Genomic DNA, 13,787 nt, shown 5'->3' on the forward strand with positions numbered 1-13,787 from the left:
TGCTCCTCAGCTCTCCCCTCCAGCCCCAGCTCTCCCTGGGCCCGTTTCTTCCCGCCCCAACACCTCCCCAAGGCCACTCCTGCTGTGCTCACACCTCTCGCCCGCTGTTCCATCTCCGACATCCCTTTGTGAGGCCGAACTCCTGCCACCTCCCACATTCCCAGCGCTCCAGCTTTGTCCCCATTCCAGCCTTTGTGGGACAGGGACAGAGGGTGACATTGCGGCATCTTGAGCTGCTTGGCCCCAAATCCAGGGGTGAATCCCCCTCATTCCATCCCCCTGGAGCTGCTGCCATCCCTAGAGCTCAGCTCTCTATGGGCTCCCGCTGCAGCACAGCCCTTCGGGAAGCACCACACGGATACAAGATGCAGTTTAAGGTGGTGAAAATCCCTAATTTTCCTGCTTATTAAATCCCGAGCCGTGTGGCAGCAGCTCTTGGCGTCCCTGTCAAGGCGCTTCAAATGTTTTGTCACCGCATCTCTGAGAGCAGGGAGAGAGCCTCGGTCGGGAATTACCGGGAAGGGATTGACAGCCCTGCTCCTCCCGCTGCCTGCCGGGCTCAGGAGCTGCTTCCCTGCCCTGGGATGCTCTGCTGGGAGCCTCTCCAGGCTCCTCATCCTCCCCACGGACAGAGAGACTCCTGGAGATGGAGGTTTCACCCTGGAAATCGGGAACTGTGCAGATTTTAGCTGTTGGGTTGTGAAGCAACACCAGAGCTTTTGGCCTCATCTTCTTCCCACAAGTTTTCCAGGGAGCAGCACCTTGCTGGGATCATCCTGTGTCCCTTCCTCCCATCCTCCTGCTCTTCCAGAAATGCAGGAGCCGGTGCCAGCCCCGGTGAGATGCCCCAGCTCCCCGTGCCACAGCGAGGGGTGTTTGCCGCAGGCTCTGCCCCCTCTTGGCATCGCTCTGGCTCCCAGAACTCTTCCCAAGTTTTCTGCTGATTCCTGAAGAAGCTCGGGAAGAATTATGCAGCCTTAGCAATTAAAAAAGCAACTTTTTCTGCAAACAAAGCTGCTCGCCCCCGAGTCCTGCTGGGCTTGGGAGCCAGCTGGGACCTGTGGGATGGATGCGGCCGGGCAGGGAATGTCAGATCCAGCCAGGCTCTTGGCACATCCCTCTGCTGGACGTGGATTTGGGGGTGTGGGTGGGTTTGGTGACCCATCCTGGAGCTGGTGGCTCATCCCTGGAGACCCCAGGAGCACTGGGCAGGTGCCAGCGGCCAAGGGTGGAATTTGGTCAGCGCTTTGGAACCTGAGGGATTTCGGGCTACGGAGCCCCTGGAAGGCTCCAGCATGGAATGGGGAGGACAAGGGGGATCTGCGGGGTGCTGGTGGAAGGAAAGCAGATGTTCCCTGCTGATAGGAGCAGCAGAAAGCTGGAGCTGAGAGCAGCCCTTCCCCTGGAGGAAGCAGCTCCATGAAATATTGATGGGATTCACACACAGCAGCCGAGCCGAGCGCGCTGCATTGCAGAGCTCGGAGCCGAGCAGCCGGAAAGGCAGCGGCAGCCGGGAATGGGAAAAGCTCCTCTCCCATTCCCTCCGTGCCGGGGCAGATCAGCCCCGGCCCTGGCATGGCCGTTCCAACCCTCGGTGCCACCGGGAGAAGGGTTGGGATCTGAGCGGGGTGACCCTGTTCCAAACCCATCCCAACGCCGGTTTCTTGCATCCCCATGGAGCTGTCCCAGTTTTTGGGGCCACGCGGCTGCAGCGTCCCACTGGCCACAGTGGCTGCTTGGTGCCAGCTCCTGCGTGTCCCCAGCGAGGTCCTGCTCCGTTCCCAGCTGCCCACAACCAGCACCGAAGTGCCAGCAGGGCCGATGATCCATGCTCTGTCCTGGGATTATCTCCAGGATGAGTTGGACCATCGGGAATGCCCGCTGCTTGCCGCAGTGTCCCCGTGGCTCTGGTGGCCAGTTGGGCTCGGCGGGCGCTGGCCGTCCCCCAGCCTGGCCCTGCCGGGTGGCTTTTGCTCCTCGGATTCCTTGATGTTGCCAAGGAAACGCTGGGATTCAGCACGGATCTGATTTAACCGGGCGCAGACGTCACGCAGGGACACGGGGGACAGGGACGGCGTGGTCAGGACGCTGCCTCCGGTGTCCTGCAGCCCCGAATCAGCCCACCGGGGAGGGCTCGGACATGGATGACCTGGAATTCCACACCTGTCCCACCCTCCTGGTGGAAGATGGGCACGAGGTGGGTGCAGGAGAACGCCGTGTCCCACCGGAAGATGTTTGGTTCTCCACCCCGGTGCTGCTGGATGGATCCTTCTGGAGCTGTGGCATCAGGAGATGGACGCATCCTTTGGGAATGGGGATGGAAAGGGAATTGCCACGACTGAGGCGTGTTTGGGCACAGCGGGTTTGAGGAAGATTCCCATGGGACATTTTTCCCGTGCCACTGCTGCCTGGAGACCCCACACAGGGCTGTGGCTCCCAGTCTGGATCCCACTGGTGCTCCCAGTCCATCCCCACGTCCAGGAACGAATGGAAGCACTGAGAGCACCTGGAGCAGCCCCAGCTGCCTTCAGGCTGCAGGAATGCCGTCCCACAAGAGCCATTCCCGGGTCTCTGGAAGAGCTGAGCCCTTGGGGACATCCCTGGGCCATGCACTGGTCACTGTCACCACCATCCCCCGAGCTCTCCACCCACACCACTGCCACCAGCGCTTCCCATCCCGATGGAAAACCAGGCCAGGCTCCCATCCCAGCACTTGCCCTTTGGAAAACCATCCAGACCGGAGCCATCCTGTGGGATTTGCTCCAGGGCCTTCCTCCTCTTTTTCCTCCCAGCCACAGCTTTGCTAAACCTCGCTCATCCAACAGCCAGGCCTTTCTCCAGAGGCTTTTCCTGTGGGATTCCCTGAGCACAGCCCCATCCAAACTTCCCACCTTTTCCAAGAAATGGAGCACATTCGGAGCCATCCTTTAATTTGAAGCCAGTGCAGCAGCAATAACCCTGCACCTGCAGCAAATTCCAGCCAGGACAGAACTTTCCTAACCTGCCAGAGCCAGGAGATGCTGAATTCCAAGACCTGGAGCTCCTCCCAGATTCCCAGCTCACGTGCACCCAATTATCCCCCTTGTTGGGCAATTAAAATTATATGAGCAGCTGCCTATCAAAGCTGAAGCAATTAATTAGAACTAAATGCTTTTAGGGGAAATAAGCCCATGCCTTATTCCCAAATTCTTGGAGGAGCTGGGGTGCTGCAACTCCTGCTGTGTTGTTGCCCAAGGACTGGCAGGGCCTCGGGGTGGCAGCTCTGGCAAGCTTTTATTCCCCAAAATTTTAGGGAATTTTAGGACCTTCCTGCTCCAGACATCCGCAGTTTTCAGTGCTGTCCCTCCAGGCTCGAGGCAGCCCCAGCACAGAGGGCAGGAAGAACCTCCTGTCCCACTGCTGGGGGTTTCCAGCCCCGTTTTCCCCTGGGAACACCCACCTTGAGGGTTTTGAGGGAGCAGACAGCTCCCAAAATCCCTCTGCCTCCTTCCCTGGCAAGGCAGCATTCCCAGCCACCCCCACCGTGCTCATTTAGCACCTTCCTCCTCCTCCTCCTCCTCATTTCCCACCTGTGTGGGGGCACCTGTGGGGCTGCTCCCTTCTTCTCCAGAGCTTTTCCCAAAGCATCCATTTCTCCCTTCAATATTTTGCCCCTCATTCCTGTTTCTGTGGCATATTTGGGGTCAGTGCTGCCTCCCAGGCCTGGGTTGGTCCTTCCCACACCTGTAGCCCCTGGCACTGCCCAGTTTCTGGGATCCATCCCCTCCTGGGATCACCAGGATCCATCCCCTCCTGGGATCACCAGGATCCATCCCCTCCTGGGATCACCAGGATCCATCCCCTCCTGGGACCGGGATCCTTCCTCTCCTCGGGTCACCGGGATCCATCCCCTCCTGGGATCGCCAGGACTCATCCCCTCCTGGGACTGGGATCCTTCCTCTCCTGGGGTCACCGGGATCCTTCCTCTCCTGGGGTCACCGGGATCCATTCCTTCCTGGGGCCACCCTGTCCTGCCTCGAGCCCCACTTTTCCCAGCCCTACCACTCCCAGCAGTTCCATGGCATCTGGATCTGTCTAGAGGGATCCAGGGGAGTCATCAGCTCTCTGAATCCCGGCCCAGGGATGCTCCCAGCACATCCCACCCCGCTGGACCACTGTGCCCCTGCTCAGGGCTGGGAGGAGAACTGGGTCAGCCGTGTAACCATGGAGATGCTGAGGGAGATGCTGAAGCAGCGCCAGCGCAGCCCCGGCTCTCCAGAACCCCGGAAAGATTCACCCGCCCTGGCACTCTCTGGATCCGGCCGGGATGGGGCTGCGAAGCTGAGCTGAGCCTCCTCCTCCTCCCCGGCGCAGGGCCGGTAAGCCGCCTCCATCTCCTCTTTTTTTAAAATATTTTTTTGGGGTGCCACGAGCGGGGAGGGCAGAGCTCGGCCCCCGCGCCGCCGCGATCCAAACGCAACAGGGATCCCGTTTTTCCTGCCGCTTGTGCTCCTCCATCGGCGCTGGGGGATGCTCCAGCCATGACACGGCTCCCGCCGGTGTCCGGGGGCTCCGTGCGTCCCTCGGGATCTGGGGCTGGCTCTCCGGGGAACTTCCCGACGCTGCCGGTGGTTTTTGATTCCCGCAAGGACGGAGCGTGGTCGCGGTAAGCGCTGCGGGGGCTGCGGCGCTGCCCCGGGAGCTCGGGAACGCGTTCCCATGGCACGGCAGGAGGGGGCTTGGATGCGGCGTCACGGTGGATGGCTCCGAGGATCCCGCCGGCTTGGGATACAGGGAATAAATACATGGAGGGGAAGAGGGAAATGCGTGTTTGAAGGGAAAACCGGTGCCGTTCCCTGAGTCCCCCCGCGCTGCCGGGAAGGGGGAGCCGGGGCAGGGGCAGCAGCGGGGCTGCGGATTCAGCGTCGGGATGAGGGTGCTGTGGTGGCATCGGGGGTGCTGTGGTGGCGTCAGAGGTTCCGTGGTGGCATCAGAGGTTCCGTGGTGGCATCAGAGGTTCTGTGGTGGCACCGAGCATGTTGTGGTGGCATCAGAGGTTCTGTGGTGGCACCGAGCATGCTGTGGCCATGCCGAGTGTGCTGCGGCCATGCCGAGGGCACTGTGGTGGTACTGAGGGTGCTGTGGTGGCACCAAGGGCGCTGTGGCCATGCCAGAGATGCTGTGGTAGTGCTGAGGGTGCCATGGCCATGCCAAGGGTGCTGTGGTGGCACCAAGGATGCTGTGGTGGTGCTGAGGGCACTGTGGTGGTGCCAAGGATGCTGTGGTGACACTGAGGATGCTGTGGCCCTGCCAAGGATGCTGTGGTGGTACCAAGGGCGCTGTGGCTGTGCTGAGGGCACTGTGGTGATACTGAGGATGCTGTGGTGGTACCAAGGGTGCTGTGGTGGCACCAAGGATGCTGTGGTGGTGCTGAGGGCACTGTGGTGGTGCCAAGGATGCTTTGGTGATACTGAGGATGCTGTGGCCCTGCCAAGGATGCTGTGGTGGTGCTGAGGGCACTGTGGTGGTGCTGAGGGCACTGTGGTGATACTGAGGATGCTGTGGCCCTGCCAAGGATGCTGTGGCCCTGCCAAGGATGCTGTGGCTGTGCCAAGGCCAGCTCAGCTGTTGGAGCCACAAGCTCCAGCACTCAAACCCAGCCTCCAGCCCAGCTCATCTCAGCACCAGGCACCGCCTGAGCCCCCAACCCAGGACCTGCTCCGGGCAGAAACAGATTGTGCAGAGAGATAAGGGGTAAAATCACGGGCAGGGGAAAGCAAATCCTCCCTTCGGGCTGAGGAGCGCGCTCCGCTTCCTTTGCGGCGGATTATCCCTGTGTGTGTTTCATTGGAAATGATCCCATTAGCGCTCTGCTCTCCTGATCTAATTTGCTCCCACCAGAGCCTGGTGCTCTCCGGGCGGCTGGAGCAGCGAGCAGGGGACAGCAACAGGAGCCTTTTGTGTTCTCCTGGCCCTACAGGGTTGGGTTGTTCAAGGGATTTCTCACCTGGAACGTGGAGGGGCCTGGGCTGGGCCTGGCTGAGCCCTCTGGCAGAGGGATTTGTGTTTGTTCAGGCACAGCCTCATCCAGGTTTGCCTGTGGGGAAACTGAGGCACGGGGTGCGGCGGGACGCTGCGGCTGGGGAAGAGTTTGGGATCCATTCCCTGTGTCGGGTGCATCCTAAGGGAAAACTCAGAGATTGCAGCGGGTTTGGAGCCAGAGGGTGGCATTGGAAAGCGTCATCCCGAAGGATGAGCCCAAGGCAGCGGATCAGCCCTGATCCCTCTTCAAGGAGGTGCTGGACATTGGCACATGCCTGTGATGGGGCAGCTCCAGAGCTGGGATGCACCTGATGCCAATGGCTCCATCCGTCCGGAGCTGGGATACATCCCGCACCGATGGCTTTATCCCAGGGGCTCCATCCGTCCGGAGCTGGGATACATCCCGCACCGATGGCTTTATCCCAGGGGCTCCATCCCTCTGGAGCTGGGGCTCATCCCACACCGATAGCTTTATCCCAGGAGCTCCATCCCTCTGGAGCTGGGGCTCATCCCACACCGACGGCTTTATCCCAGGAGCTCCATCCCTCTGGAGCTGGGGCTCATCCCACACTGACAGCTTTATCCAAAGAGCTCCATCCCTCTGGAGTTGGGATGCACCCCACATCAATGGCTTTATCCCAGGGGATCCATCCCTCCGGAGCTGGAGCTCAGTGCTGAGCCCCCCTGGGCACAAGGAGTGGGGAGAAGGCCGTGGGTCAGTGCCTGGGCAGAGCCAGGGGGGAAACCCCAGCCAGGAGGGAGCTCGTTAATGACATTAATGACTAAACACCCGCTCACCCTTGGAATTGATAAATCCACGAGTTCAGCGGTGCTGGAGCTGATCCCACCGCTCCTGCCAGGTCTCATCCCAGTCATACCCTGAGTCCATGATTCCCATCAGGTCCCGTCCCAGCCGTGCCCGCTGTGGAGCAGCAGAGCCCCCAGCCTGCCCCACTCCCCGTGCCGCAGCTTCCCCGCGCTCGTGCCCATCCCTCTCTCCTGAAAGGGAAACATTTTTCCAGGCGCTGCCTCCATCCATTATCACAAAGTGGCTTCGCTTGGCCTGCAGTTAATAATTCACCTTTCCCTGGAAGATGGATGCTCCATCCCGCTGGAGTTTAAATATTCATGGACAAGGGAAGGCGGCAGGGCTGTGCGGGAGGTCTGGCATCCACCTCCACTGCACTCTCTGCTCCAGGGATTCCCATCCCGGGGTGGAATCACCTGGAGCAGGCTGACCTGGACACGGTTTGGAGAAGGGGATGTGCAGGGAAAACTTGGCTGGATGCGATTTTGGACACCCTCAGGGGTGGATGGGGCTGTCCCCTTTTCCCTGGCTGGGCAGGTTGGTGACACTCAGAGCCTTCTGCCCACCCTGGTGTCTCCTGGCTGTTGGGAGTGTCCAGGTCCTACAGGGAGCTGAGGCAAGGCTGGGTGTTCCCCCGGGGGGTCCTGCTCTCATGGGTGAGAAAAAAATCTTGGAATATACTGAGATGAAAGGAATCCACAGGGATCATGCAGTCCAACCCCTGGCCCTGCACAGACACCCCAACAATCCCACCCTGTGCATCCCTGGGAGCGTTGTCCAACAATCCCGGAGCTCTGGCAGCCTCAGGGCCATGCCCATTTCCTGGGGAGCCTGGGCACTGCCCAGCACCCTCTGGGGGAAGAACCTTTCCCTGATTTCCAGCTCTCTCTGCATGGTGCCACCTGAATTTCCCGGATTTGTGAACACTTTGAGGGGACCGCCCATCCCTGCGGGGATGCGACAGCTGTGCCACAACCGCTGCCACCCCTCAGTGCCCAAGGCGTCCCTGCTTTGTCCCCGCAGCTGATCCCGGGCAGCAGAGCCGGTGCCGGTGCCGGCGGGCGCGCTGACCATGTTCAACGGGGATGCCAGCTCCTCATCCGCCCGGAATGTGGTGCGCAGCTCCAGCATCAGCGGCGAGATGTACAACCTGGAGAAGAGCGCCCGCGGCAGCGCCGACTCCGTCACCCTCACCGCCAGCAAGAAGCGACGCTCCAGCCTGGGTGCCAAGATGGTGGCGATTGTGGGGTTGTCCCAGTGGAGCAAGAGCACCCTGCAGCTCAACCAGACTGGTGAGAGGCCACCCTGATGCCTACCTTGGGGTTTAGGTGCCCACCCTTCGTGCTTTGGTTGCCTGGGTGTGATGGAGGCACCTGAAAATGGCGCCCTAAAAATGGCTCCTAAAAATGACCCCCTAAAAATGGCTCCTAAAAATGACCCCCTAAAAATGACCCCCTAAAAATGGCCCCCTAAAAATGGCCCCCTAAAAATGACCCCCTAAAAATGGCACCCTAAAAATGGCGCCCTAAAAATGGCCCCTAAAAATGGCCCCTAAAACTGGCACCCTAAAAATGGCCCTAAAAGTGGCGCCCTAAAAATGGCACCCTAAAAATGGCTCCTAAAAATGACCCCCTAAAAATGGCCCCTAAAAATGACCCCCTAAAAATGGCACCCTAAAAATGGCTCCTAAAAGTGGCGCCCTAAAAATGGCACCCTAAAAATGGCCCCTAAAAATGGCTCCTAAAAATGACCCCCTAAAAATGGCCCCTAAAAATGGCTCCTAAAAATGGCCCCTGAAAATGGCCCCCTAAAAATGGCGCCCTAAAAATGGCTCCTAAAAATGGCTCCTAAAAATGGCTCCTAAAACTGGCCCCCTAAAAATGGCCCCCTAAAAATGGCCCCTAAAAATGGCTCCTAAAAATGACCCCCTAAAAATGGCTCCTAAAACTGGCCCCCTAAAAATGGCTCCTAAAAATAGCACCCTAAAAGTGGCGCCCTAAAAATGGCACCCTAAAACTGGCCCCCTAAAAATGGGTCCTAAAAATAGCCCCCTAAAAATGGCCCTAAAAATGGCTCCTAAAAATGGCACCTAAAAATGGCACCCCCCAAAAAAAACCCAAAAAAAGGACAGCTAAAAACGACACCTAAAAAAGAACCCCCCAAAAATAGCCCTAAAAATGAAACCTCCCCCCAAAAAATACACGTAAAAAATTACACCTAAAAATGAAACCCAAAAAAATGACACCTAAAAATGACACCCCAAAAATGAAACTTTAAAAAGCCACTTAAAACCCCCCTTTTTAACCCCCCTAACCTCGGTTTTTAGGTGCCCACCCCCCTTGCTTTGATTGCCTGCGTGTGATGGAGGCACCTAAAAAAGATGCCTAAAAATGACACCTAAAAAACTACACCCAAAAATGACACCTAAAAAACACCCCTAAAAATGACACCCCAAAAAATGCACGTCAGAAATGACACCCAAAAAAGGCCACCTTAAAAATCCCGTTTTAACCCCACTCCAGCACTTCTCCAGGTGCCAAATTTGCCAACCCAAGGTGAGGATGTCGCTGGAGCTCTGCCCAACCTCGGTGTCCCCCTCACCAGTAACTCCCAGTCCTGGCTGCGGACAGGAGCTTGGAGAAAGGACGCTCTGGGAAATATTTAAATATTTGAATATTTAAATGCTTTAAAATAGCTGTTCAAGGGGCGGGAGAAGCACAAAGCTCCTTTTAGCGCAGGCTTTCCCCCGCTTCTTGCTTTCTATCCCTGGCATTCCATAATCTGGGAAAGGAACAGTTAATCCGGAGCCCTCCCGCCATCCGAGAAGTGGCTCTGAAGGGGTTAAATTTCCCCCCCAAAAAAAGCACAACCGCACCTGGAATGGCAGGGCCGGGATGCTCCCTGCTCCAAACCCTTCCGTGGGGACAGCCCCGAAGGAGCGGGACAAAGGCGGCGATGCCACCGCGCACACATGGGCACACGGCGGGGGCCGGGGACAGTGCCAGGGGTGTGCCACCCTCCTCCCGCTGCCATCTGCCACCGCCCGGGACACGTGGGGTGGAGGAAAGGGGGCATCAGGCGGTGTTTGGGGCTGTGCCCACGCTTTGGGGGGTGCTGTCCCCTCTGGCACGGGGACGGGGCGAGTTTGGAGGCCAAGGGGGCATCAGGCGGTGTTTGGGGCTGTGCCCACGCTTTGGGGGGTGCTGTCCCCTCTGGCACGGGGATTTTGGAGGCCAAGGGACGCTGCCAGCACTTGTGGGGTGACTGGGGCAGGTCTCGGGTGCAGGGGGGACTCTCAGCCACCCAAAGCCACGGTGACATGGGAGCAGAGCACGGTGGCGGCTGGGGTGGGGACACGGGGACACGGGGCCGGCCCGGGGCTCTCCTCTCCTGCCGCACCTGGGTGTGTGCGTGTGGGATCCCCTGGGAATTCACCCGGGGAACGGTGCACAACTCCCCGGGAATGATGCGCGGCTGGAAAACAGGGAGACAGGAAGGCAGGGAAGGGCTGGAGGGCAGGAGCCGGAGCCGATCCCGTCTCCAATTCCAGAGGGAGGCCCCAAAAAGCTGCGCAGCACCATCCGCAGGAGCACCGAGACCGGGATCGCCGTGGAGATGAGGACCAGGGTGACCCGGCAGGGCAGCCGGGAATCCACGGACGGCAGCACCAACAGCAACAGCTCCGACGGCACGTAAGGAACGGGGCAGGGATTGGGAACGGCGCCGGGATCCTTCCCGGGGTGTCCAGAGGGATGCTCCATGGAAATCCTTTGCAGGTTCATCTTCCCCACCACCCGGCTGGGCGCGGAGAGCCAGTTCAGCGATTTCCTCGACGGGCTGGGGCCGGGGCAGCTCGTGGGGCGGCAGACCCTGGCAACCCCCCCGATGGGTGAGCAGGGGCAGCGCCCGGGGGGCTCCGGAGGGAGGGAAGGGAGGGGAAGAGGCTGCGTGGTTCTTCCCGGGGCTCCATCCCAGCACATCCCGGTCCGGGCATGGCTTGGGAATGCTGTGCCCCACACGGGGGAGCGTGCAGGGATCAGGGCAGGGCATCCCTGAGAAGCGGCAGCTCCGCTTTTTCCTGGGCCTTCCTTTTCCTGAAGCTTCCTTTTCCTGAGGCTTCCTTTTCCAAGCACCCTGGAACCAAAACCCCCACCTTTTGTCCCACTTTTCCCTTTGAAATCCCAAATGGGGATCAAAAGTTGCAGCCTAAGTCTGAATTCCCAGCCAGCAGCAGCGTGTCCCCAGCTGGGGACAGACACCGAGGTGTCCACGCCAGATCCTGCTGGGGCCGGAGATGCCGGGAATGGGAAGAGCTGCTCAGGGAAAGGGAAAGGAAAGGGGAAAGGGGAAAGGGGGAAGGGGAAAGGGGAAAGGGGAAAGGGGGGTTGGACCCTTCTGAGTTCCTGGCCCCTGATCCCTCCTTGTCCCAGCCTGTCCTTTTTCTGCGGAATCACCCAGCCAAGGCCCAGCCTGGGTAAATCCCAGCCTTTTTCCCATCACGAGGGATAAAATCCCAATGAGGAGCATGGAGCTGATGGGGAGGAGGGGCTCCCACCCCGATCTCTCCTTGCTGCTCAATCCAAGCTCCTTCCCATCCACTGAGCCCCTAATTCCCAACAAATCAGGCATCCAGCGGGACGCTGGGGGTGAGGACAGTGGTGTCCCCTGGAGAGGACAGTCCCACCCATGGCGAGGACGGGCGGCTGTGCTGTCCCCAGGGGGAGGTGACCATCAGGGATGGTCCTGAAGGTGTCTCCTCACTTCCAGGCGATGTCCACGTCGGCATGGCTGACCGCAACGGGCAGCTGGAGGTGGACGTGATCCAGGCGCGGGGACTCATCCCAAAGATGGGCTCCAAGTGCATCCCGGGTAGGTGGCTGTGGAGGGCGGGGTCAGGGATGGAGGGGGGCGGGTGCCGTGCCGGGATCATCCCAGGATCCTGCTCCACGTCCCCGTTTCTCCCGGTTTCCCACGGCAGCCACCTACGTGAAGGTTTACCTGCTGGAGAACGGCGTCTGCCTGGCCAAGAAGAAGACCAAGGTGGTGAAGAAAACCTGCGACCCCTCGTACCAGCAGCCGCTGCTCTTCGAGGAGAGTCCCCAGGGCAAAGTCCTGCAGGTGGGCAGGGACACCTTCCCCTATCCCAGGTGGCTCCAAGCCCCCGTCCAACCTTTCCTTGGACACTTCCAGGGATGGGGCACCCACAGCTTCCCTGGGCTGGGATGTCCTCCGTGAGGTCTGGGAGGCTCTCTGTGAGGTCTGGGGTGTTCTCCTTGAGGTCTGGGATGACCTGCTTGGGGTTGGGATGCTCTCCTCAGGGTTGGGGTGTTCTCCTCGAGGTCTGGGGTGTTCTCTTTGAGGTCAGGAATGCTCTCCTCAAGGTGTGGGATGTTCTCCTCGGGGTTGGGGTGTTCTTGAGGCCGGGATGCTCTCCTCGAGGTCTGAGATGTTCTCCTCAAGGTCTGGGATGTTCTGCTTGGGGTTGGGATGTTCTCCTCAGGGTTGGGGTGCTCTCCTCGGGGTTGGGATGCTCTCCTCAGGGTTGGGGTGTTCTCCTCGAGGTCAGGGATGCTCTCCTCAAGGTCTGGGTTGTTCTCTTTGAGGTCAGGAATGCTTTCCTCGAGGTTGGGGTGTTCTCCTGGAGGTCTGGGATGCTGTCTTTGGGATCTGGAACACCCTGTGCCAGGGCCTCCCCACCCTTGTTGGGTGAGGGGACCAAGGACTGGGATCCCCAGAGCCCTCCCTGCACCCTTCACACCTTCCCAACCCCGACCACAGCAGGGTTTTTTCCCGGTTTCTCCATCCGGGCACGCCGAGTTTGCCAAGATTTCCCTGGAATTCCCACCCAGCTCCATTAACCCCTTCCCTGCCCGCAGGTGATTGTCTGGGGCGATTACGGGCGCATGGACCACAAGTGCTTCATGGGGATGGCCCAGATCATCCTGGAGGAGCTGGATCTCTCCAGCGCCGTCTCGGGCTGGTACAAACTCTTCCCAACCTCCTCCTTGGCCGACTCCAGCATCGGACCCCTGACCCGCCGCCTCTCCCAGTCCTCCCTGGAAAGCTCCACCAGCCCCTCCTGCCCGTAGAGGCCGGGATTGGGAAGGAGAGATCCAAGGAGACCGAGCAGAACTGGTTGTAGAGAGCTGTACATATCCTTTTTTTTTTTCCTTTTTTTTTCCTTTTTTTTTTGGTTTTCTTTTTTTTTTTAATTTTCAATCTCCTTCCCCCCAAAAAATCCGCCCTGGACGCCCTCTCCAGGCAGGGAGAGGGAGCGAGGGCCATGTGTGAGGCAGTGGGGAAGGAGAGGCAAAAATCCCCTCCGAGGGCTGCGACTGCCAACGATCCCAGACTGTTCCCAGACCTCGTCCTGGAAGCTCCCAGCTCCTCTCCCGCCCCCGCTGGGAGCAGCTCAGTCCGGCTGAGGACGAGGTTCCTTTCCTCCCATTCCCTTTCCCTGCCTCCGAGGAAAAAGTGGGGAAAAAACCCCACGGAACTCAGAACAATTCCGACTCAGCACTACTTTTGTTTCCCAAGGAATGTAGCATCTTCTCTTATGTAGCTTTGCCACGTGCTGACAACACACTCACTGCAATATCCAAGAGAACTCCGGATGGACCGGGAACATCTGCCAGTCTCATCCCGTTTGGTCGCTTTCCCAGCACTTTTGGTGGCCATTTCCCTGCCTTTTTTTCCCGAGTTTTTGGGTTGTTTTTTTTTTTTTCCTTTTCCCGGGAGCATGTAGCCTGTGACCATTGCCAAAGCAAGAGGGGACAGGGAAAGGGACGCTCGCATCCCCTCGGCGTCCGCTGGGCTTCTCCTCGTGTCTCACCGCTGACCGCGCTCGTGTCCGGCCAAAACCAGACCCAAAGGACAAACTCTGGGAATGCCTCGTGGGAGACGGGAGAAGGCGACCCAACGGAGCGGGAATACCGGGATCCCAGCGGATCGGCTGCTT

At 59.3% G+C, this 13,787-nt stretch overlaps 1 protein-coding gene across 1 annotated transcript; it reads left to right on the forward strand.

Moving 5' to 3' along the window:
• Nucleotides 1–7,901: 7,901 nt before the first annotated feature.
• Nucleotides 7,902–12,918, forward strand: RIMS3 (regulating synaptic membrane exocytosis 3; the record flags this gene model as incomplete). The annotated part of the gene is made up of 6 exons (XM_082296619.1): nt 7,902–8,121; nt 10,380–10,521; nt 10,606–10,718; nt 11,597–11,698; nt 11,808–11,947; nt 12,706–12,918. 6 exons carry the CDS (start codon nt 7,902–7,904, stop codon nt 12,916–12,918), a joined length of 930 nt encoding a protein of 309 aa, XP_082152745.1.
• Between the last annotated feature and the right edge of the window lie 869 nt (nt 12,919–13,787).

Source organism: Coloeus monedula, assembly GCF_965178545.1.
Source record: "Coloeus monedula genome assembly, chromosome: 24".
In the NCBI taxonomy this organism is placed as follows: Eukaryota; Metazoa; Chordata; class Aves; order Passeriformes; family Corvidae; genus Coloeus; species Coloeus monedula.